The 25,898-nt window shown below is 38.8% G+C and overlaps 1 protein-coding gene across 3 annotated transcripts; it reads right to left on the bottom strand.

Annotated features, from left to right (window-relative positions):
- Positions 1–10,161: 10,161 nt before the first annotated feature.
- LOC133872535 (uncharacterized) lies at positions 10,162–18,840 on the bottom strand. Of its 3 annotated transcripts, none has more exons than XM_062310064.1 (12): positions 18,709–18,840; positions 17,498–17,611; positions 16,982–17,408; positions 16,001–16,178; positions 15,667–15,895; positions 15,019–15,158; positions 14,528–14,817; positions 14,083–14,295; positions 13,458–13,949; positions 11,999–12,664; positions 10,856–11,386; positions 10,162–10,558 (listed from the first exon to the last, which is right to left on the bottom strand). In XM_062310064.1, exons 3-12 carry the CDS (start codon positions 17,255–17,257, stop codon positions 10,334–10,336), a joined length of 3,240 nt encoding a protein of 1,079 aa, XP_062166048.1. In that variant the 5' UTR covers positions 17,258–17,408; positions 17,498–17,611; positions 18,709–18,840; the 3' UTR covers positions 10,162–10,333. The 3 variants fall into 3 exon arrangements, with proteins under 3 accessions (XP_062166048.1, XP_062166049.1, XP_062166047.1); XM_062310065.1 differs by having other exon boundaries at positions 18,704–18,827; XM_062310063.1 differs by having other exon boundaries at positions 16,982–17,611.
- Between the last annotated feature and the right edge of the window lie 7,058 nt (positions 18,841–25,898).

The following is a 25,898-nucleotide window of genomic DNA, read 5'->3' as shown; positions in this document are numbered from 1 at the left end:
AGAATTCTGTAACATTCCTGAAGCAGAAGAACTTCCTAGGGAGTCAACCTGGGTTGTGTTTGTAGATGGCTCCTCTACACAGAGCAGAAGCGGAGTAGGAGTCCTCCTCAGGAATCCCGAAGGGCAAGAGTTCGGTTTTGCTGTGAAACTGGACTTCGTTACAACAAACAATGAAGCTGAGTACGAAGCGGTGATAGCAGGTTTGGCATTATCCCGAGAGATGGGGGCAACCAATGTCGAAATCCGGAGTGACTCTCAGGTGGTCGTGGGCCAAGTCCAAGGGCAATTCGAAGCACAAGAAGATAGAATGGCCAGGTATTTGGAAGAAGTACGGAGATTCCATTCCTATTTTGAAAGGTTTGTCATCACAAAAATACCTCGGGAGGAAAACATTCGAGCTGATGAATTCTCAAAAATCGCGTCGGGAACAGAGGAAGAGATGGAAGCATCAAGAAGGCAAATTATTGTTCTGACCGAGCCTTCAATAGGTCCGAGGACCAAGGTTATGGAAGTAGACTCAGCACCGGAGGAGCCAGAGTGGGCTAGGGACATTATCCAGTTCCTTAGACATGGGTTGTTGCCTGAAGATAAGGTTGCAGCTCGGAGGGTGAAGATACAAGCAGCACGATTTTGCCTTCTCGGGGAGACACTGTACAAAAGGGGATATTCCGAACCCCTTCTCAAATGCCTCTCCAAGGCCGAGTCGAATTATGTCCTCAGGGAAATTCATGAAGGAGTGTGCGGAGACCACTCAGGAGGAAGGATGCTGGCGCAAAAAACCATCCGAGCGGGTTACTATTGGCCCACGATCAAAAAAGACTCCGCTCTTCTTGTCAAAGCCTGTGATAAATGCCAGAGATTCGCAAGAATCATGAAAGCAAGTCCCGAGAAGCTCATCCCCCTCACTTCTCCATGGCCATTTGCAAAATGGGGGGTGGATATAGTTGGTCCGATGCCGGTAGGAAAAGGCGGACGGAAGTTCTTGATTGTAGCTGTAGACTACTTTACTAAATGGGCGGAAGCAGAGGCATTAGCAGCTATAACCACTGCGAATGCCATAACCTTCCTCTGGAAGTCAGTGGTGTGCCGGTTCGGGATTCCACATGCTTTCGTCACAGATAATGGGAAGCAGTTTGACTGTGAACCGTTTCGGAAGTGGTGTTCGGAGCTCCGTATCCGAAACCATTATGCTTCGGTACAATACCCAAAGGCGAATGGTCAAGTAGAGGCGACAAACAAGACCTTGGTAAAGATCCTGAAGAAAAAGCTTGATAAAAAGAAAGGAGCATGGGTTGATTACGTTCCAGAAGTGCTGTGGTCGTACCGAACCACCAGAAGAACTCCAACGGGCGAGACACCATTCTCACTTACATATGGAACCGAGGCGGTGATTCCTGTGGAAGTAGGATCTCCAAGCTTCCGGGTGGCTCACTACAATCCAGGACTCAACGACGAGAATGCTAAGATACACCTGGACCTGTTGCAGGAGAAAAGAGACGACGCTCATGTCACATGGGCGGCATATCAGAATCGAACGGCTCGGTACTTTAACAAACAGGTGGTGCCCAGAAAGTTCCAAATCGGAGATTGGGTACTCAGGAAGGTGAGCTTGATGACGAAAGATCCAACGGAAGGCAAAATGGGACCCGGATGGGAAGGCCCCTACAAGGTAATAGGATGCCATCAGAAGGGAGCTTATCGCTTGATGACCGAGACCGGAAAGATACTTCCAAGATCATGGAATGCCGAGCACCTAAAAAAATATTTCATGTAGTTAATTGTTCTCTCTTTTCAGTTTTTTACAAACAATTTCATATTCAATAAAGAATGTCTATCTCCAGTATCTACTGACAATCACAGAAATCCAAGAATCAATCCGATCTATATACTTAGGAAAAGTCTCTCGGTCACTCAGCACCGAGAGCAAGAAAAGTCTCTCGGTCACTCAAAACCGAGAGCAGGAAAAGCCTCTCGGTTTGTCCAAAACCGAGAGCAAGAAAAGTCTCTCGGTCACTCAGCACCGAGAGCAAGAAAAGTCTCTCGGTCACTCAAAACCGAGAGCAGGAAAAGCCTCTCGGTTTGTCCAAAACCGAGAGCAAGAAAAGTCTCTTGGTCATTCAACACCAAGAGCAGGAAAAGTCTCTCGGTCACTCAAAACCAAGAGCAGGAAAAGTCTCTCGGTCACTCAGCACCGAGAGCAAGAAAAGTCTCTTGGTCATTCAACACCAAGAGCAGGAAAAGTCTCTCGGTCACTCAGCACCGAGAGCAAGAAAAGTCTCTTGGTCATTCAACACCAAGAGCAGGAAAAGTCTCTCGGTCACTCAAAACCGAGAGCAGGAAAAGTCTCTCGGTCACTCAAAACCGAGAGCAGGAAAAGCCTCTCGGTTTGTCAAAACCGAGAGCAGGAAAAGTCTCTCGGTTTGTCCAAAACCGAGAGCAGAAAAAGTCTCTCGGTTTGTCCAAAATTGAGAGCAAGAAAAGTCTCTTGGTCATTCAACACTAAGAGCAGGACAAGTCTCTCAGTTTGTTCGAGACCAAGAACAGGAAAAGTCTCTCGGTCTTTCCAAAACCGAGAGCAAGAAAAACCTAAAGGTCAGTCCAATAAAGGCTATCAATGCCAGTCCAATAAAGGCTATCAATGCAGGATTGCAGGTTTTCGGAAGGACAAGAGCATCCAGGAAAGAATCTGCCCACGTCCTTTCCTTAGACAACCCGAAGTGGTCATGAAAAGAACACTAAGACAAGAAAACCTCTCGGTTAGAGGTCTCCAAATGTTGAAAGATTGAAGCCTTCAAAGATAAAGAAATTAAAAGAAAGGTAAAGCTCAACAATCTAACTACCCACCTCAAACGACTTAGCCTGCGGTCGCAGACTAAGGTTGTGGGGGGTAACTCATTAAGGTAAGCAGGAAAGTCTGTCAAACACCGAGAGCAGAAAAGGTTTTTCGGTTTATCCGACACCGAAAACAGAAAAGAAAATGCCTAAGCAGAAGGTAGAAATTTCATTCAAAAGATATCATATTCTAAGTTTTATACAAAGAAAAATGTACAGGTAAAGAAAAGAGAAGATAAAAATTCAAGAAAACAGCTTCTAGCTAGCAGGATCGTCAAGAGGGTCTTCTTCGGGAACTGGCGCGTCAAGACCCCAATTCGGAACGTCGGGCATGAAGTCCTTACCAAACTCCTCCATCTCATCAATGGCTTCTTCTGGAAAACCCACCAACATCGGATCAACCGTCTCGGGATCAAATTTATATTGAGGATTTGTCACCAAAGTTCGAAAATTTTCGAAACCCCAATGACAACCCCGACCCCAACTCTGATCCCGAAGATAAGGCGCATAGCTCAACTGCTTCTGATAACGTTTAAGCTTTGCCCGATCGGCGTCATATCTAGCCCTGAGACGAATCAAGAGACTCTCCGAGTGATCCTGCGCCTTGAGAGCTTTATCCCTCTCGGCTGTAAGTCTTTCAACCTCATCTTTGAGTTTGTCCTTTTCAGCCTCGGCACTCAACGCATTCTTGCACGCCTCGGAGCATTCATTCTGCACAGCCGACAAACGGATAGACAATTGGTCCGCACGATCCAGCTCGGAAGAAAGACTTTCAATAGAGCGAGCGTATCGACCGTTGGCCTCCGCCACTTCGTTACTCAAACGAGCGTTAGCAGAACGCATCTCGGATATAATTGATTCCCGGGACGCGAGTTCCTCGTCCTTGGACTGAAGAAGAGACTTCAGCGCCGCAACTTCATCCTCTAAACCCGAGATGCGGGCTTGAACTTCGGGGGAAGGAGTGGGCGGAGACGCAGGACAATTTTCGCACTTCTGCCAGAGGGCAGTCATCTTCACAAGAAGCTGTCAAGAAAAAAGTAAGCAAAGTCAGAATCGGGATGCAAACAGAATAAAAAGTCCTAGCTCCAGAAACTTACCTGATAATGAGAGATGAGAATGCCTTGGGCGATCTTCTCGGGAGAAGACGCCCCTGCATTCCCCAGATATCCCTCGGGGATTAAGTTCTTTATGGCCTCCATCGGATGACCCAGAAGACCCCTGCCCAAAATCTCGAAGCCGGCCGAGACCCTGGAGGAAGAGCTAGGACCCACTTGAGGTACAGCCCCGGTGCTTGGGCTGGCCTCAGCACGAGACTCGCTCCTAGTAGAAGTCTCGGGGAGCACGCCAGCTTCAGGAGTAACGTTCTCGGATTCGATCCGAGACTCCTCAGCCACTCCAACATGGGGAGTTGTTTCGGGTTGATCGGGACTTTGAGTTCCAGGAGCAGATCCCGGCACCCCCTGATCAATCACTTCCCGAGAGGGGCAAGGCTCTTCAACGTCCTCAGCCTCGGACAGTCCAGTAGGAGTCTCGGTTTGTATAGGCGCAGAACATGAAACTCGGGGGGTGGAGTACCCCGTTTCACGATTTTCTTCAGGGGGTGGTGGTGTTTCTGGACGTTCCGAAGAAGGAGTTCGGGGAGTACCTTCTACTTCAGACTCTTCAGCCAAAGGCTCGTCTAGGGGGGTGCCGACTTCTTCATCCATCTCTTCGAGAAAGTCACCACTTGAAGCGACAGGCTCTTGACGCACTTCCTCTTTGTCGGAAGGTATTATAACCGCTTTACCCCACAATCGCCTGGCGTCCGCAAGTCTTTGAGCCATTCGGTCCTGGCCTGTAAGCTTCCGTTTCCTGGCCGGATGCTTTACCCTACGCGCAACTGGGACATCTCGGGCCTCAGGTACATTTCCTTCTCCTTCTCCAGACCTCTCAGGTACCGCACATTGTTCACCATGGAACGAAGCCTCGGAGCCAGACTCATCCCGTGAAACAAAGGAAGGAGCAGGACTAGCCTCGGGAATGAAACCCCGAAAGCTGGCAGACCCCTCTTCAACGCTTACCCTAGGTGATGGAGCCGAAGGAGGAGTTCTCCTCGCACCCGAGGCGGCCAAAGGAATCTTCTGTTTCTTTTGTGCAGGAACATCCCCGAGAACTTCCTCAGGTGACCTCTTCTTAGTCATAGGTCTCGGGGATGGAGGGGCTTCATTCCTCTTCTTGACAGCTCCCCTCTTGGTGATTAACTGTTTGTCTCTCGGAATGTCATATCCGAGAAACTGCCTCATATTCTCCTCGGTGACGAGATTGTCAAAATCGACTTCTTCAAACTTGTCGGCCTTGACTCTGGCAGCGGACCACCCACTTATCTCCTTAACATCCTCCAGTTCGGATACAGTGAGCGAAGGGGGGTCACTTCGGTCAGGTCGCAACAACTGCCAAGTCCGAGGCATCATACGATCTTCAGGAAGGAGAGTACCTTCGGGGCATTCCCACTCCCCGGAAACTCTGAAAAACTGCATCTCCCAGAACTTGTTGTTCGTCAGCCCACTCTTGAGCTTGATGAAAACAGGCGGGTGACGGCTGCAGAGTTCAATCATTCCCTCTGCAGTCTGCCTCGGCCTATAGATGTGGAAGAATTGCAGGATGTTCATCTCCTTCTTCAACACAAGCCTCCATAGGATGTAAGAGGCGAACAGGTACCGCCAAGCATTTGGCATTATCTGACTGGGCGCGATCATCAGGAAAAGAACGAAGTCTCGAGCAATCTCCGGAAACGGTAATCGAAGCCCAGCAAGAAACATCCTCTCATAAAGGGTAATATCGCCGCCATTAATGAACCGAGCTCCAGGCGCCTGATAGAACATCTTCACAGTTGGAGAAATTTCATAGTTCGAGCGAAGGACACCCTCATGCTTCGCGAAGATGATGGAATCGACCCTGCTCTCCAAAGGAGAAAGATCCACAGAGCCGTCGGGTCTCTTTGTCCGAACCCGAGACGAGGCTGAGACAGCTTTCTTGGGAGCCATGGAAGAAAGAAGAAAGGCAGAAACAGAAAAATACAGAGAAAGGAAAAGTTTGGGGAGGAAGACGACAATGGAGTATCGAGAAAAAGAAATATCAGTGAGTGAACAGTACAATATCCCAACTTTAAACGCCTCCACTACCACGTGTCCGAAATGCCAAAGGGCGCTGTCGATTCAAAATTTCCGAAGAGGAAAAGGCGCGCCTTCCGTAAATTCAGCATTAAATACGCTGCCTCGACGATACCATTTAATGATGACAAAAAGGCGGCTGTGCAGAGATGACGTCGACGTTGGGAAAAGAAGCGGTCAAATTCAAAATTTGAACTGTTGAAAAGACGCGCCCTGCGCAAACATCAGATACAGACTGGCAGCTGGAAAGTAATTCTCTTATTTCCGTTTATTTCTGAAATTAGAGAATTAGGGGGGTAACTGTTAGGGATAAAATCAACCCTAGAGACACGTGGATCCAATGACATCTCGGAGTTATGTCTCGGCTACTTGTTCCGCATGGTTCTATCCAGTAAAGGGAAGGACGTTTAGGTCCGAAGACATCTCGGAGATATGACGATGTCTCGGTCTTAAAATTCCAGGTTACGGTGTGTAAAATATCCCGAGATCTCCCAGCTAAGATGGAGTAAACATATCTCGGATATTTGTGCCTCGGAGTAATAACACCTCGGTATGATATCGAGTCGGTGCGGTATCTCCTCGGGATGATATTCATTGGATGAGTCAACATCTCGGAGTATAAACATCTCGGACTTACACAACCCTGTTATGATGCGGATATATCCCGAGATCTCCAGGTAAGAGTAGAAACGTCTCGGATGTCATCACCTCGGAGGTCAGCTGAAATGTGCTACAGTCTCCTAGGAAGGTGCCATGCGCCACACCCGTCTCAGAATTCGATAAGGATAGAATCCCAGGAGATCAGGGATAAACTACAGATCCATGATTTATGGGATAAGATGATTATTGACATGGAATCGAATTTAAAGAAGTACAAACGCAATCAACTGCGGATTCAACACTCCTACTCAAATTCCCAGAAGATATGATTAAAATTCAAACCGGGCTAGGACTCCTCAAACTCCTAATCCAACTCAATGTCAAGAAGGTCCGGCCTATAAATAAAGATCGTCACACCAGGTATAAGATACGAATTCTCTAAGCTCTTGAGATTAAGATTAAGGATTCTATACAGAAAACCTTTTAGACTGACTTAGGCATCGGAGTGGGCGTGGTCGGCACCCCCGACGAGTTGTTTGTTCCTTTTTGCAGGGTTGAAGTGTTCGGTAAAAAGTCAGGCAGCGAATCCTTAGGCGACACGTCACCATACCGGAAACTGTACCAACAGTCAATATTTAAAATTTGTGCATATATAAAGTCAATGTGAGCACATCTTTTAAAAAATTTAAATAATATGAAATTATGTATACAATCAGATGCACCAACATTAAATCATGACTATAAAATGAATACTACTAATTTCATTTAAAATTGAGAGAATAATGCACCTGAGAAATCCCAATCGGAGTTATTTAATTTCACTTTCTCTTCTTTCTCATGGAACACTTCAAATTAAATCTAAACCCTTAAAAAACTACAACATAAGTACTGTTATAGTTTTTTTTAACCGCATCTAATTAATTAAGCCAAATTTGATGCGAAAGTGAGGAAAAGTAATGATGTTTAATAGTGAAAAAGAATGTTATATGAACTAGTAAAATCTGTTTACAAGTCCAAGAAGTAACCGCTTATGAATGCAAAAGACTAGGGCATGATTTACTTGGTATATACGACAACTCGAGTTGTTTCCCACATTGCTTAGTATGAGTGGTGTCAAGACCAATTTCTCAGTTGTGTCAACTTAAAATTAATATGTGATAAACAGTGACAACACTGAATTTGGTGCCTAAAATTTGAGCACAACTTCTCTTTCTATTTTTTATTTGGTACTTTAAAGTCAAAACGAGGCCAACAGTAAATGAACCATGAGAATCCTACTATATTCATGCTTCATGCTGAAGATCGATGTCTGTTGGTCGTACGTCAAGTTTCGGATCGATGATCCATGCAAGATGAAGAACAGAGAGAGGTCAAAGTAATTCGCTAATGGTCCAAAGAAGATTCACTTCGATGCTTAAGTTAGTAATGAGCTTTGAGAATAAAAGTAAGCTAAAAAAGCAAGAGTATTTGGCCAGAATAAAGTGAGCGTACCTCTCAACGATTGTGAATTGGACTGTTAAACCACTGAATCAAAATACATCTGCCAATTTTCTATAGATATCACCATATTAAGTTTTCATTGATTAACATAATTAATTATCATTTCAGTCACTTTTTTCGAGTACAAGGAGAGAAGCCAAAAGAAAAACAGGTTTAAGTTGGTGGTCATGCACAAACTTTAAGGGAAGAGCATATGTTTGCAGGTGGAGACAGATTTAGTTACAAATGTGTAATACCCTGTTCTAAATTAGGATTAAGAATGCTTTAAAAAATATTTAAGAGACAACGGTTAGGGTGGAAATTAAGAAAATGGGCTTGGAAAACACTTAGTAAAATCTATCCCAAGACCATTCTAATGGCGGAGAGAAACCACTCAAACGATATTCTATGTAAGAGTGTTACAGTGACACTCTGCGAGTTATTTGCCATTAATAAACCCCAGGGGTCGTTACGGTTGCCATGTGTCGATCGATTGGGCCTGACCCTCGATCAACCAAGCCATCATAACTCGCACTCAATACGGGTCAAATCAGTCTCATCTAAGTCAAATCAATTTGACACAGCCGCAACGTGCAGACTTGGTTGGTTAGCCACATGGGTCAATCAACCTGACTTCCATATTTCCAACAAAAATTCTTGATTGCAATACATGTCAACCATCAGTCGATCGAGCTAGTTGCAGGAACTTCTTAACTTTGTGTTTTGTTTTTCTATCTATTTCATCCTATCTCTCTCTCTCGTTCTTCCATACTTAATCGATTTGGGCAATAACACACATTGTAATGATTTAGACGTAACTTGGGCTACAAGTGTTAGAATCGCGAATAAGACCTCTATTAAAAAATCTCTTTTCGGCGCAAGCACCATGTTCACGGGGAGCTCAATGAGTGTATTTTCAAGCTCAAAATCCATTATTTTCACCTCCAAAACCTCATTTTAAGTAATTCTCCACCGTTTTTTGGAAAATACTTATTTCTTTTGGGGGCATCTATGATTTCTTCTTCCCCTATTCACGGTTCCTTTTTCTCTTCTCCTAAGTCTCTTTTCATCCAAGCTTCTAGATCTTGGCATGTTATCGCATGCGTTCGGTCTCTGAAATTGGCCCATACGACGATCAAAACTTGGGTTGTAATACTTTTCAACACATAAGTCTTTCGGTATAAAAAGTCTTTTAAGTCTTTTTGAGTAATTTACAATTCTATCGCCAGACCATGCTTACGAATGTTGTATTGAAGAAAGAAGATCAACCAGAATGGAACGTCACCTTTGGCGTCACCTAGACGTGCTGACGTGTGGACTCTAGAGAGTTTCGTTACTAGCACCGTCACCTTGACGTGACGTGCTAAAAAAAATTTAGCAGAGTTTCGTCACCTAAATGTTCTAACGATGATTCTCCAGGGACACCCAATAAGTTCCCTCACCATAGAGGTCACTTGGACTGAATCTTAATTTGAAGATATAAATACAATTGAAATAGCAATTTAAGGGAAAGTAAAGTATAACATACCCTTACAAAATATTTCACATTTTTCCTTTATTTGGTGCTGTTAAAAAATATTTACCATAGGAAAATATTTTTCTACTTTAGCTGAAAGTTGCAATGGAAGTGAGTAAAAAAAAAAAAAAAATGACTAATGCTTAAGCAAACAAAACCATAAGAGAAATACATTGTGATGAGACGCCACTTGAATTATGAGTTTACCGTTTCCTGGGTCAAACTTTTTTTTTTCTTTTTGGTCAATAACTAAGCAGCCAAAAATCCAAATAATTCAACTGGAGAGTACATGTTTATTTTATTAAAGATTCTAACGACTACTACTACAAAAAACAAATACAAGATTTCCAAACTACTTTCAGCAATGTATTGCCAAGAACGATCAAAAGACTAAGAAAAAAAAAAACAAATTGTGACCCTCTAAGAGATTATGTGAAGAGTACAGCATTATTAGTACATATATCTACAAGAGAAGCAGTCATCTCCGGTAGAATTTACAATTTGCATCAAACAAGAACTTACCAAAAATCTAAGATTTACCAGACTTTGAGAAAGGAAAGGTGACAAAAGTGAAAGAAAAAGAGGTGAGAAGAAGATTGAGAACTACTCTATAAATCAAAAGAGTTGAATGTACAGGTCGATCAGCTGTACAGTCAATTTTACAGCAGAGAATTAAATGAACGGAATAAAAAACAAAAACAACAAATTAAGAAGAGCCCGGACTGCTACCTGCTAAAGCAAATACAACATGGCCCTCTCAAGACTGGTTCTTGACAATCTTAACGCTGCTGTAAAAACGCTTTAGGTCTTTCATAGCCTTTTCCTCGATCTGAATCGAACGAATGGATGAGGGTGTATCAACCTCCGGTTTGAACCAGCGGTTCATTCCAGGGGAATCTGATGGTGAGCCCTGACCAGAAGCAACTGAAAATCCAGTCATTCTTGTTTTGGGGCTGTGGGAGAGAATCTGCTGTTGCTTCCCCTGGTTTGAGACAAAGCAAAACAAAATCAAACTTTCCTGGGAAAAAATAAAAGATAACACAGACACACACACATGAAATTCCAGGACACTACATGGGCAGCCTATGGCAGTCATTGGGCAAACAGTAGGCAGAAAGGAATGTTTCTGACAAGGCATTTCTAAGATAAAAATGTAATACACACCCATTTTCAAAATCATGTCCAGATCAACTCTATAAATTCCCAATATTTAAAAAAAAAAAAAAAATTGAGTAAGAGGGAGAGATTGTGGAGTGGGGGAGGGTTTAAATTCACAAACCTCCTGCTGCTTCTGAATGTCCCTAAGCGATGGCCGAGAAAGGTGGGGAGGTGTCCCAGAAGCAACCCAAGGAGGCGTGCTTCTCTCTCCATCGGATGCTTGCGAAGTGCAAGCCGAGACCACAACAGGTATTGGCTTGGAATTCAAAAATGAACTCAAAAGGATTTTCCCATCACTTCTACCATCAGACAGATCTTCCACCTGATCTTTGCATCTGGTTGGTTGGTTCACCTTGATTTTGCTCTGCTCATCCTGTATTTCACGAAGAGAAGTGCGTCCCTTTGAAATTATAGCCCCGCCCCATGCAGGACCCTCAGTTTTGGGTGTTGGAGGAGGGGGAGCGACGTCTTTATGGGTATCATCAAGAGCACCACTCAAGAACATAGAAAGGCCTCCCTTCTTGTTCTTCTTCTTGGATGACGTTGGTAATAATTTCTTATCTTTTGGCAAGACTAAACTGTCCTCAACACGAAAAGTGGACTCTTTAGCAGCTTGGCCCGCCACAATTTCTTCACACACGACACCTCCCTCCTATCAAAAGTTACAAATCAAACAGTTCAATAGTTGTACTTAAATATTCAAGCAATATCTATTTTATTTTTCTGACTCCTCAGTAGTTTGTAGAAAATATAACTAAGAACTTCTCTTTAGTATAAGAGGACATAAAAATCATTTAGGCTACAATCAAATAGGAACCATAATGGTGACACTTTAAAAATACTAATTGCAGACTTTCAAGGGTTGATTTGAAATGTTCTATCAATTAGATGCCAGGGCTAAGCAACAGAATGAATTTCAGAAGAAGATTTTCTGAACAGTCTGAACAGAAGCATCACTAGAATCTATTTCAAACCACTACACAAATATAAAAATTAAAATTCTTTCAAACAATCATTGTCTATAGGATGAAGCATGCATAAGCATGCGTACCCATAAGCAACCAAACCTACCACTTAAGCCCACAAACACAGTAATATTAACTTTCAGCTGCATAAAAAATGCTCCCAATGACTCCTTACAAGATATTTTGTGAATCCATAATTACCTAGCACCAAGTCTTTCATCAGTCAAAAATTGGGAGAATGGTGCAATCAATTAGCTATATTCAAAGCAAAGAAGTGTAATGATGGTTAAAAAGCTAACCTTATTCTTGGAAACCTGAGAAATTCCAACACCCAAGAAATCCTTTGTTGCGTTTGGAATGACTTTGGTGCAAGAAAAACCAGATGCAGTCTCCACTTGTGATGCCCTCTGTGTGCTCTTTCTCCGCTGTTTTCTCGCCTCAGTCTTTTTGTTGCCTTTTCCATCTGGTGAAACTGAACATGATGCTTTAACCAGTGGTGTAACTGGAACACCAAGCTCGGCAAGCGAGCTCTCAAGAGCAGACTTGGTTTGAAGCTTTGCAGTTTGTTGATCATCAAGATGATGCCCACTAGACTGCTTTGCTTCAAGCATCTCAATCTGCTGCAACTTTTTCCTCAAAGCTCGAACTTCTTTACAGACACCTTCATTGGGATTATCTTTGGGTTGTAGAAAAGAGTCTAATCTTTGGTCATTTTTGCTTTTCAAGGTGGTTTTCTTTGTGTGATAGTTACGAGTCCTTATAATCTCATTCTCAGTATCATCCTCTTCACTATTAATAATTGCAGGAAAAGTGGCCGTCGGAGTTGGGAGCCGACGGTAACTCCATGGTTCAGATGATCTCCGGTCCAACACGTTTTCAAGGTTAGCGAGAATGTCTGGTGTGGCAGTTGCAATAGCATGTGATGAGACCATAAAAATGTAGTCAAGGTTGCGAATAGCAATCTCCTGCAAACAAGTAAACAGCTTGGATAAGTAAGTTACAACCATTAATCTGGATAAAGAATTATTTCCCCAAATAAAGTCTATAGAAAGTGCTTAATCTGTACACCATATAAAAAGGCACCAAGTGCCAATCTTTAAAACGATCTTTAAGATACATCTTTTTCCATGTATTAAACGATCTTCTGAGAAAAGAAGTATGGCAGGTGGTGCCTTAGAAAACTAAATAAAATACAACTCCAGCAGTCCTAATAGTCCGATTATCAGTTCCCAACAATCAATTCAGCAAATAGCATCGATGAAGAGGCTGTCCCCCAAATGCCTTTCCTAGCCCTACCGCCTACAATGTACATTTAGATCCTCCTATGTGGGTGCGCCGTGTATCTAGGTGACATTTTTTTTTTTTTTTAGTGGGGGTTAGTCAGGTGTCCAATTGATACCAACAAAACAAAGCTGCAGATGCCAGCCGAGCTGTCTAATTTTTTGCTTATGAAGATTCTTGTGTCATAAAAGTACAACAAATGAAAGATCGAAAACAAACAAAACATTTGATTGAGGCTTCCCATAAATGGTGACCATGAGGTCCAAAATGGCAGTAGGGAAATGAAATTAAAAAACCTGCAGACCAATACTTCAGACGTTAGGGAAGGGGAGGCTGTTTGCTGTGTATGGGCATAGTAGGAAAAAAATCATAATTGACTTGTCCACAACAAACACCTAGGAACACAAGTTAGGTGCATTTGAAGCTTTAAAATTAGGAAAAATTCTCCCAAATTAAGCAGGTCATGTGTGAGCATACCTCACAGTGCTTTCTCAGATCATCTGCTCCAAGTGAATCTGCAATTTCAAGCAGTTGTATAGCATTGCGTGGCTCCACTATACACTCTGCTGCCACTTTCTCACAGAGGCCTTTTAAGCTTGGAATGGGTCTTCGCCCAAAATCATCTTTTTGTATGGTGGATAACAGATTGTTGGACTCCATATCATCAAAAATAAAATCCTCGTCAAACTCCTCTGACTCATCCCTGACATTAGGCTTTAGCTTCTGAGGACTCTTAGCCACATTGGGTGGATAGACGGGATGATACAGAGAACCAACAATCAATAGATGTGTTTCACCAACTGAAACTGAGGTAGCCCTCTTTACACCATGTAACTGGGTTGCAATAGGTGGCTTATCCTTACCTTTCTTCCCATCCCACATGTAAACATCACCTGTTGCTGTAACTGCAGCAGTCCAATACTTTCCTGCAGAAATGCTTGCTATATTTCTTCCAGACAGCGAAAATAGCTACACAATGGAAAAAAAAAAAAAAAAAAAAAAAAAAAAAAAAAAAAAAAAAAAAAAATTAGAGATGAAAAGTAAGTAACATGTTTCACTTGCAAGGGTAGGAAAAATTCAACAGAGGCTGAGCAAATAAAACCTGCTGGCATCTAAGATCAGGATCAGAGGAGACCCAATAAAATAGTGAACCATCCTCTGTAAGAGTCACGCTATGTACCATCCCTGCAGCAACAGCAACCACATGAAGCCGTTCCATGCGATGGAACTTCAAAGTGGTGCTCCCACTTTTCTTTAAGTTTCTAGCAATAACTACACGTCGAGGCGTAACAAGTCGATGACCCCAAGTGTATACCTGCCCAGATATAAATGTATGATTTGGCCAAAGTTAGAGCAAACAGCAGGAAAGTATTTGCACAACCAAACATAAACAATAACAACACAACAACAATGTAGGACACTAATATGGGTAAAGCTGAATGGAATAGAATTATTTATGATCAAGCTGAAGTAGTTGAGGCAAAGCATCTGTTGAGTTAGGTTGAGTAGTCTAGTTCTTATAACAATATAAATCTGCTATCAGTTACCTCTCCATCAGCTCCTAAGACAATTGTGTGATATTTAGCAGCCGCAACCCCTGTGAAAACCTTTCCCTTCAAGTATTCGACCACTCTTGGTGTGTAGTTTGACGCTGAGTTAGATGTGCCATAACCAAGCTGACCCTCCCTATTGCAACCCCATGTGAAAACTTCACCAGTCTCTGAAATTGCAGCAGTGTGTTTGTTTGCTGCAGCTACAGCAACAATTTTTGACCTAAGAGAACTCACTCTGCGAGGTGTGGATTGTGTATCCACAGAAGTGTAGCCAAGCTGACCCTCTGCATAAATCATATGAAAAAAGTAAATACTTCAAGAATCAATAATGTCGGGGAAACAAGTCAACAAGAAGAAGAAACATCTTTATCATTTGTTTAGCCAGTTCTAATCAGAAGTGATAGGCAAGTCTCACATAGACAATGATTATCATTTGTTTAGCCAGTTCTATATTCATATGTACCCAACTTCCCCATATAATTTACCTCTATTGGATCCCCAGGTGAACACTTCCCCGCCCTCTGTAGCAACAACAGTGTGATGTTTAGCTGCTGCAACTGCCCTCACCCGTCGGGACCCTAAACCAGAAGTCACCTGACGGGGTGTGATAACTGCAGCTTGACCGCTGTAAAGAATACACTAATATCATAATATACATCTGATTGATTTTTCAAAAAAACCTTAATAGCTAAGAGAAAAAACTTTGCAAGTGAAAACTTTCCATTCTCACAAGTGAAATATACAGAAATTAAATTTCTAGTTTATATAGTGCATTAAACCTCAGCGTAAAGGTGGCCTTTCATTCTGTTTGTACCTAAACAATTTGTAACTGTGTCTTGAAAGCGAAACTACGCAAGCACACAAAACCAATTCTCATTTATTTCGCTTTGTGTATACAAACATGCAAATGTGAATCAGTGATCATATAAATATATACCATTATGTCAGAATTCAGTTTTTGACAATATGATGAAATAATTTAAAACAAAAGTTATAGCCAATCGTTCAAAGTTCAGTAGAAGTGCGTATACCAAAATTATCATATGGCTGAAATTTGGAGAATTGACTTCAGAATTATTATCAAACTTAAAACAACTGTTTGAATGCAAATGAAGTATAACTAGTAATTATACCTGTGAATATCAAAATCAGGTTGCCCAAGGCGGCCACCCCTTCCAAATCCCCATGTATAGACCTCTCCTCGAGCACTGACTGCTACACTATGGAACTTTGCAGCAGAAATCAACACGATTAAAGAACCATGAAGTGCGTCAACTTTGCGTGGTAATTTTTGTATGTGTTCATTCCCAGTTCCAAGTTGATAGTTTGCACCACTTCCCCAACTATACACCTCTGTAGCAACTAAAGGCATGGATAACATCTCAGTTATTTCCAAGCATTATTACGTTCATTTTTAGAATAACAAAAAGATCTCCAGTGAACATATCATAATAAAGTAGTGGATACCTGAATTATGTTCATTGCAAACCGCCTGCAACACAGGCCCAGATATGAGATCAACTGGAGTTCGACCTTTGGAGTCCTCCAACGTAATAGAGGCACCAGATTGAAGAAGGATACTAGCCACCACAAGATGACCAAAATGTAGAGCCCTGTGAAGGCTACTCCATCCTGATTCTCCATCCTAAAATGAATAATCCGAGAGTTCATGCAAAGAGGGAACACAGGTTTCAGAATTATTCAAATCAAATACTCTCCAGTATGACTCAGAATCTAGAATCTAGAAGGATATAGACACAGAAATATATGAAACAATGATCTCAAAATGAAAGCAAATACAACATCAGCTAATTGTCGGTTCCAACTTCCATGAGAAACATATAGACACTATGAAAGATTCCACTATCGCTACTAATTTATAATTCAATGCCAAGTAAAATAATTTGATAGACTCATAATACCACATAGTTTCTCATCAAGCTAATCTCTAAGATTGTCATATTTTTATGTCTTCTAATTCCACCAAAGGCCTATATGTACAGGAAATCATTGACGTAAATTCATTACAAGCATGACTGCCTAAACAAGAGGCAGGACAAAATTGATGTGGAATAAAAGGGCAATCAGCATACTGTTTCCATCCAGATAAAATTGAACAACTGAAATAGGAAGCAAAACTCAAACTAATATAAAGGAAATTGACATCAATCCGTTACAAGCATGGCTGCCTAAACAAGAGTAAGGACAAAATTGATAGGGAATAAAAGGGCAATCAGCATACCGTTTCCATCCAGGTATAATTCGGTAACTGAAATAGGAGACAAAACTCAAACTAATGCAATCCGATTTACAGCAGAAACAACTCATCAGAAATATGAGCACAGCATCTCAAAACTAGATCACAAACATTCTGAAAGCAACAACTTGAAAGGAACCATTTATAAGATAAAAACATTCGAATAAATCAAGGGACATAAACTAACACACCCTAGCATCTGGGTCTGCACCAGCTGCAAGAAGCCTTCTAACAGTGGGAATGTGGTTTCTCCAAGTTGCAATATGAAGAGGAGTCAGACCAAATACATTTCTCGCATTGATATTACCTCCATTCTTCTTAAGTAGTGCCAAAGCCAAATCTACATCGGCAAACAACCCTTCTTGCACAACAAGCCACAGATCTTTTTGGGATCCACTTGACAAAGATTTGCGACCAGGAGTCTGCAAATTCTGCTTTTGTCCTTGAGGTGAGACTGACACCTCCATAAATTAAATCTTCAAGCCTTAATGCCACAACTAAAAAACAAATATGCTGTCACCAGAAACTGTCAAGAACAAGATAACTTTGTACTTCACGCCAAGTCACTATTGTGGTCCTTGAAGAAGCTCATTCCGTTCAGTCCATGACATAATTGATCTTCCTACCCGGAAAATCGTGAAAGCAATGAAAACATTGAAAAGATGTCCATGTAAATGAATAATTGAATTAACAAGCTCCTAACCCACCATCTTCATCACCATCCTCATTGGAAACACAAACCAATTGCAACAGCCATTCACAAACCCCCATCACAGTTCATGATTGCATAGGAATCTCCATTAAACATGTTAAGCAATAAACTGCATTTGGAATTCTTCCATCAGTATACCTCTTGGATAATAACTTGATAACAAGGATAAACATTATAGTCCACAATAAGCAAGAAATACATATAAATGGCCTGTAAAAGATGACTCAGTTTTAGCTCTCAATCCAATCTCATAAATGTTAGATATGTAAGAACAGCAGAACATGGATAGCAATATACACAAATTGGTAAACAGGTTATATTTAGCAAAAGAAACAATTTATAGAAGCATTACGAAAAGAAGTATGTAGCACAATACTAACATAACTCTATCTGATGTATATATTTAGACCAGTGACATCACTTACTTTTATTTTTACAAGAAAAGACAACCTACAGAACATTTTGGCATTATATTATCTGAATCCAAATGAATCTCCATTTAAACTAATGCAAATTGTCCAAAAACTTGAGCTTCCATATAAACCTTAAGCTATACAACAACGATTCATCAGGCTTTACCAAAAAAAAAAAACCCAAAATTGCAAATGCGCCTCAAATCTAATCAATGTGGGAGTAAAACTTACTCTCAATGAGTTCTATTATTCTCTTTGTCACAGCAAACAATAAATTTTAGACACTAATACTAGTTCCACCCCATAAATTCCAAATGCAAACTTTAACATCCCTCTGGAAAAGCAGAGTATTCCGATTGTAGGAAATTTCCACCCTTCCTGTTTCACCAAAACTGATAGCATTTACCACCTAAACACACGGATCAAGCAATAATTCTCAAAATCCAGATCGAGAATCACATAAAATTTGATCAGTGCCCACCAAAATAAATCATACCCACTAGTCAAAACGGAAAATTTCAACTAAAACAATAGCCAAAGGAAAAAAACTAAAGTCATAAAGCTAACAACTTGAACTATTTAACCACCTAAAAACGGTAGCTTCAAAACACCGCAACAAATATCAGAAACAAAACCCATCCATAAATAGCCAAAGTTATTCACAGAAGCTGTGAAAATCACCCTAGAAACGAAAGCACGAAATACAAGAATTTGAATTTTTATTACATAAAAATTTCACAAATGAAAAGAAAAAAGAAAGAACACCCAACAAAAAACGGATTGAATACCTAACCTGGGACTTGTTAGAGAGAAATTCAAAGTAATGAAACCGAGAAGAATCTCGACAGATATAGGTGCTGGTTTCTGTTACGTAGAGTATCGAACCGGAGAATATACCCCAAACAGAAAGGCATAAAAGAGAAAGATTTGAAGAAACCGTGCTATTTCAACTCCAAGGGCAGTTTCGAGATTTAGAAACTTTCGTTGGACTACAATGCCCTTGTCCTTTCTTTCTACGAATGGAATAAGCGTGAGTGTGAGTTGGGTCCGAAGTTTGAACTGTCCGTCGGCCAAGTAAACAGAGTGTCTCTGAAGTTAACACGTGGCGAGATGATTGGCATACATGTTGCTGGGACACAATCACACAATCTAAAATAGCAGCAAAACTTTGTTAACCGTTTATAAGACTTTAAGGAAGGTTTCCTTTCTTATTGGCAGTTGCAAACTGTCCAACCCTAAAAAGTGTAGGACAACCCTAATGGAATGAGGTGAATAGTGTCATTTTTAGTACGACTCTCTTTTAAATGGTGGCAGAATCACAATTTTGATTTATAGAGGACAAGATTTAAATACAGGAACAAAAGTTATTGAAAAATAGGGTTAAATATATTATTTGGTCTTTTAAACTAACAACCGTTTGTGATGTAGCACCATGCATCGACAACTAACATAATATGGTCCTCTAAACTACAAATTTGATAAAATGTAGACACTCCGTTAAGAGATTCCGTCTTCTTAGAGGGAAGAGTCGGAAGACTCGTCATGTGCATGGCACATGGCCAATTTGATCTAATTTTATCCATTTTACCCTTGTTGGAATTTTAAAAAATATATATATTTTCTAAAAAAAAATAAAAGAAAAATAAATTTTGAAATAGCAAGTGGCAGCCACCCCCTTTGTGGGAGAGGGTGGCCTGCGAGCCGAGGTGGCCTCGGCCACCTCTGGGTGGCTCGTCGCCACCCTAGGCACATGAGGATGGCACACGGTCACCGCCAGCCCCATTTGGGGTGGCTTGCGGACCACCCTTGATCAAGTTAGGGTTGGCCCAAAAGCCACCACCAGCCATTGGGATGGTCGTGCAGCCACCCCATGAGCCAAGGGTGGCTCGCACGCCAGCCCCACCTTTGGGGTGGCCCACGAGCCGACCCAAATGGGGCCGAGTGACCACCCCTAAGCGTCTGGGGTGGCTCGTAGGCCACCCCCCTTCCCAAAGGAGGTGGCAATCGCCTCCTTAATTTTTCAAAAAAATAATAATAATAACGATAATAATTTTTAATTTTTAAGTTTTAAGTTTTATATATTATATTTTTTTTTTTTATTAAGGCTAACATATGTCATCATTCTATTAGTAATTATGTGGCACATTAACAGAATTCGTCAATTGTTTTAACAGAATTTAATTACATGGACTAAATTATTATTCTAGACTACATCAAAGACATCTAAATTATATTTTATACCGCAAGAAATGATTTGTAATTTAGACCAATTATAAATATTAATTTTTCATTTATCCCAAGAATTAATTTGTTATATTTTTAATTTATTCATTTTTTTATTAAAAAAAAAAGTGACATATGTCATCATTCTATTGGTGATGACACGTGGTATACTTATGGAATCCGTAAGTGTTTTGACGAAATTTAACTAAATAGACTAAATTATTATTGAGTAAATGTATAATAAATTCCTAAGTCGACTCGCAATTTAAAAATGATCCATCACTTTTTAATTTTAAATATATACTCCTTAACTTTTTCACGTTTTTGAATTGGATCATTCCGTCCATTTTCTATCCAATTTTGTTAACTCCATTTGGTTGAGTCACCGTTTGGCCATGTTAGCATCGACAACTAAGCTTAAAAACGACGCCGTTTCAAAATTTCATTATTTTTTAATAATTTTATTTAAAAAATAATAAAATTATATAAAATATATAAAAAAAAAAAATTGAAAAAAAGGGGGTGGCCCCACCTCAATTTTGGCCAATGGGGTGGCTCAGCAACCCCCTTGGATAGGTGGTTCGGCCACCCCATGGCAAAAAAATAAAAAAGTTGATGGGTTTTGGCTATAAAACCACCCCCATGGGTAAACCCTCTATATTTTTAGGGTTTACCCATGGGAGTGGCCGAACCACCCCCGTGGCCCTTGGGGGTATTTCAGCTACCTCCAAAGGCCAAAACCCATCAATTTTATTTTTTTTTTCCTGCCATGGAATGGCCGAACCATCCCATGGTGGTTCGGCCACCCCAGACCAGCCAAAAGGGTTGCTAAGCCACTCACTTCTCTCTTTTTTCCCCCCACTTTTCAATTTTTTTTTTTAAATAAAATTATAAAATATATATATATATATATATTAAAACGGAGTCGTTTTTAGACTTAGTTGTCGATGTTGACATGGCCAAACGGTTACTCAACCAATCGGAGTTAGTAAAATTGGATGGAAAATGGACGAAAGGACCCAATTTAAAAACACGAAAAAGTTCATGAATAAATGTTTAAAATTTAAAAGTGAATGACTATTTTCAAATCCCACGTCAACTCAGGGATTTATTATACATTTACCCATTGTTATTTTCACCTATTCCGAGGACTTCTGAATTATTTTTTATTCCATCACGAGCGATTTGTAATTTCAATCAACCACAAAAACAATGATTTTGCATTTATCCTTAGATTTTTTTTTTTAAAAAAAAAATCTTTATTTCTTTCTTTTTTAAAAAGAAAATAGTATTTTTATACTAATTAATAAATACAAGGATAATTCTAATTTTTCAATGATCAAAGTAAGAGTATTTTTGAAACATTTTGGTCAAATCTGATTTTTCATTCAAAATAACAGTCAAGACTGACGGGGTTAAATCATATCAAATTGGTAATTTAGAAGACCATATCATGTGAGTTGTCAGTTCATGGTGCTACATCACAAACTGATGTTAGTTCAGGGGCTAAATAATATTTAACCCTAAAAAAAAAAAAATTAAAAAGAAAAGAAGAGAAAGTAATTACTCTCAAACTTAGGGGTAAAGACGTGAACGGATAATAATCGCCTGCATCCGCTATTTGTGTATGTGGATGCGGATGCGGTTAACAAAAACAAATATCCGCATATATGGATGCGGATAGCGTTTTTAGGGAACGCGGATGCGGTTATATATATATTAACTAAAATGACGTCGTTTTGGTAAGTGTAAAACCTTTAGGTTATGTTAGGTTTTTTTCACTATCATCTCAAAATCATACCTCACTGCATTTACTTTTTTTTTTTTTTTTGGGTAATCAAAATCCATATTATTCTATAAGACAATGACCCTCTATAACTGATAATCGTGAATTGGGTAACAAGTGAAATATGAATTTATTTAAGTTTGTATATAGTAATAACCGCATTATTTAATATTGCATATGGATTTAGATTGTAATCTAAAATGTCGATTACCTCATACGTGGATAGCGGATAATAATCACATTTAATAACCGCGCGGATGCGGATAGCAATCACATAATGCGGACGCGAATATCTAAAAGTAATAGCCGCATTTTACGGATGTAGATATTGGTAATAACCGCATTCGCATCCACATTTTTATCCCTACTCGAACTGCCATGCAATTTGCAATGCCTTCTCAAACTTTAAATTAAAGTAATATCACCCTAAACTACTAAAAATTCTCAAAAAGACATCCTTATAAATTTTAAATAAATAAAACTGATGAACCATTGTGGCCATCGGTAGGTTTGGTGAAGACGTGCCCAAGGCCACTGTCCTTGGTCAACGGTTTAAAATATATATATATATATATATATATATTTCTAATTTTTTAAACGAGTATTTTTGTCAATTTTGGTACAGATCGGATACATTGGAATTTTCTAGTAGTTTGACGGGACATTACAAATTGTCTCATAGTTTAAAAGGGCATGTAACAAAATAAATAAATAATTCAAGAATTCACTTACACCCTCCAATATGTGATTGGTTTTGCAATGTTGACTTCTAATTATCAAAAGTTGCACTTAAAAAAAAAAAAAATTATCAAAAGTTGCAATATAAGTATTCTATTTTTCAGCCGTTTTTAATTTCACCATTCCATTAAGATTTTCTGTCAAATCCAAATGGATGATGCAAAAATGACCAAAATACTTTTATTTTTTAAAATTTAAAAAGAAAAAGAGAGTTATTTTGGTCATTTTAACATCATTATTAAAATTGTTCAAAAAATTCTAATAGAATGGTGAAATTAAAAGAGATGGAAAGATATGGGATATCTACGTTTTAACTTTTTATACTACAATTATCTTATAATGTTATGAATAACGATAGAAACATCATTTTATTCCACATTGCTAATGTGGCAGGTCTAATCAAATCTTAATTGTTGTTGTTATTGGTTTTTTTTTTAACAATGATCGATCAAATGGTTAGTTGAGACTACCGCGTCACAATTTGAGGTAGATGTAGGATAAAAATATAGTTTTTACTAAGAAAAAAAAAGTTACAAACCAATATAATAAATTGTCAAGAATCCCTTAGCATTTGATATACATATGTTATTTTAATAGTATTAATAAGAAAACATGTGAGAATCACATGCTTTAAAAATATACTTAATTTGTAAGAATTAATGAGTGCAATGTTAAAAAAATAACATCATTGTCACGTCTTGGGGCTAATTAGAGGGATGGATAACGTGGAGAATGCATTCTATTCTTATATCACGTGTTAAAAAATGAGAATAATAGTCTCTAAGTGGTAGTTCAATCGGTTGTGAACCACGTCTCATGAAGCGGAAGTCACTAGTTCGAATCCCCCTTCTCTCCTCCCTCTTGTGTGGACATGTCAAAAAAAAAAAATGAGAATAATAAAATTTACGCAAAGTCATATTCGTCTTCTTGTGATTGTGAATACTTTCCAAATATTTTAAGCTCAATTTGGAAATTGATTTGAGAAGAAGCTATTTGAACATGAGAAATGCTAGAACATCTCCTGGTGTTCTCCTGCAATGGCATAGATGTAATTAAAAAATTACATCAAAAAATTACATCTATACAATTTCAGGAGAACACAAGAAGATGCTCTAGTACATCTATGCAATTTCAGGAGAACATAAAAAGATGCTCTAGCATTCCTCATTTGAACGTTGAGTCATGGGTATAAACAATTTGACTTCAAATAATTTATTACTTGGTTCAACTTTTTTGTAATACTTTAAAGCCACGCTATTCCAGCTCATTTACTGATTTTATACTTTGTTTGCCTTAAAAAATAAAAAAATAAATAAAAAGAAGAAGAAGAAGATTAAGACGTGATTAGTAGGCCTCGTTTGGTTTATGGAATAAGTTCTTGGAATAGAATGACTATTCCATTGGAATAACTATTCCTTTATTTGGTAGAGATCTATTCTTTGGAATAGCTATTTTATGAGAATAACTATTCCCTTACGAAAATGAATAGTTATTCATATCATTTTTTTAGAGGAATAGTTATTCATGAGGGAATAGACAACATTTTAAAAAACAAAAAGACATTTTTTTCTTTAATTTTTCCAAACTAAACTTTAAAAAAAAATTAAAAATTAAAAATTTTAAAATTTTAAAAAAATTTAAAAAAAAAACAATGAATTTAGATCAGATCTGTCACCTAAAGATTTAAGGTCCAATATATATATATTTTTTTCTTAAGATTTGAGTTTTTTATTTTATTTTTTTGAAAAATAAGAAATTATGAGTCTTTTTAGTAATTTTGGGTCAATTCCAATTATGATATATGTGTTGTCACAAAACTAAAAAATTGGAATAATTATTCCACTCCACTCTTCATCATTTTCAGTAATAATTATTTTTTTTTTTAATGAAACGCTCATTCCGCGAACCAAACGATGCCGTAGTTTTTACTTTCAATTGTTTTATATTAATAGAATATTCTAAAAAAATATACTCCACTACACTTCTTTTTATTAAGCTATTAACAGGGTCAAAATAGCTTTGCAAATTAGATGTGTTTGTTATTATTTTTTTTGTCTATTTTTTTCACATATCTTTTATAAATTTATTATTCAATTAATGAGAGTCACACGTGAGTTTCATAGATTCAATAATAGATTTGCATATCTCAAAATATTTAGAGCCACATGAATATTTCTTCTATCATTCCATCATATTTAAAATTATGTTCTCTATGCCCTTCCTATTTGACATATATTTAGGAACGGCATAGAGAACATATATTTTATGTCAAAAAAAAATAAAATAAATAAATATATATATATTTTCACTATTTGGGTCCCGTGCAATATCTTTTTAGCTGGAGCAATACTTTTTGGTGGATCGTTCATTTAAAATGAACGGTCCATATCAATACATCAATGCAAAAGAAAAGAAAAAAAAAATATTCAAGGTGATTTTTGAATGTTTGTTGGAGTCACTCCAAAAAGTGCTTCGAGGTGGTTGCTGATAGGCCACTGGGGCGGGAAGAATTTAGTGTCCAAATACGTCCCAAAATGCAAATGGAAATGATCATTTTTATTTTAAATGAAATCGATATTATCTATTTCATGATTATGATTTAAAATTAGTGCATCTAATGGTATATATAAAATTAAATTGACATGCCTTTTAAAAAATTTAAATAATATGAATTATATATACTATTAAATATATCAACTTTAAATATTGACCATAAAATAGATTAATGAAATGAAAATGATCCTTTGTCCCTGCAAATGGTATTGATTTATGTTATTATTATCGATCCCTGGAATTTTCTAAAGAGAACCAACCCATTTGACAACCACACTTAATCTTGAATTGAGATTTATTTTTATTTATTTTTGAATTAAATTACAAACCTAATTTTCAACCGCTACAAAAACAGCTGACACAGATGAATATAAAAAGGGTCGGTAGCGTCCTAAAATCAATCGCCAACCGAAAAGCCCAATCACAAATTTGTCTCGGTTGCCTTCACGTGCACATCACGTGCTTCCACATTCTCATTTTTGGCTTCTTTCACAATCAAGGACTAAAAATAAAAAACTAATATAACTTTTTGAATAGTTTTTAATTAATTATCAACAAAATCAGCATATTCAAAGGAATATAATCCAGTACAATTCATCAAAATACACACAAATATACACGGGGCGGACCTATTAAGGGGCCAGGGGAGGCCTAGCCCCCAAGCCTCAGATTTTTCCCCCCAA

Source organism: Alnus glutinosa, chromosome 7, assembly GCF_958979055.1.
Source record: "Alnus glutinosa chromosome 7, dhAlnGlut1.1, whole genome shotgun sequence".
Classification (NCBI taxonomy): Eukaryota; Viridiplantae; Streptophyta; class Magnoliopsida; order Fagales; family Betulaceae; genus Alnus; species Alnus glutinosa.
This window is presented reverse-complemented; position numbering and strand designations above follow the sequence as displayed.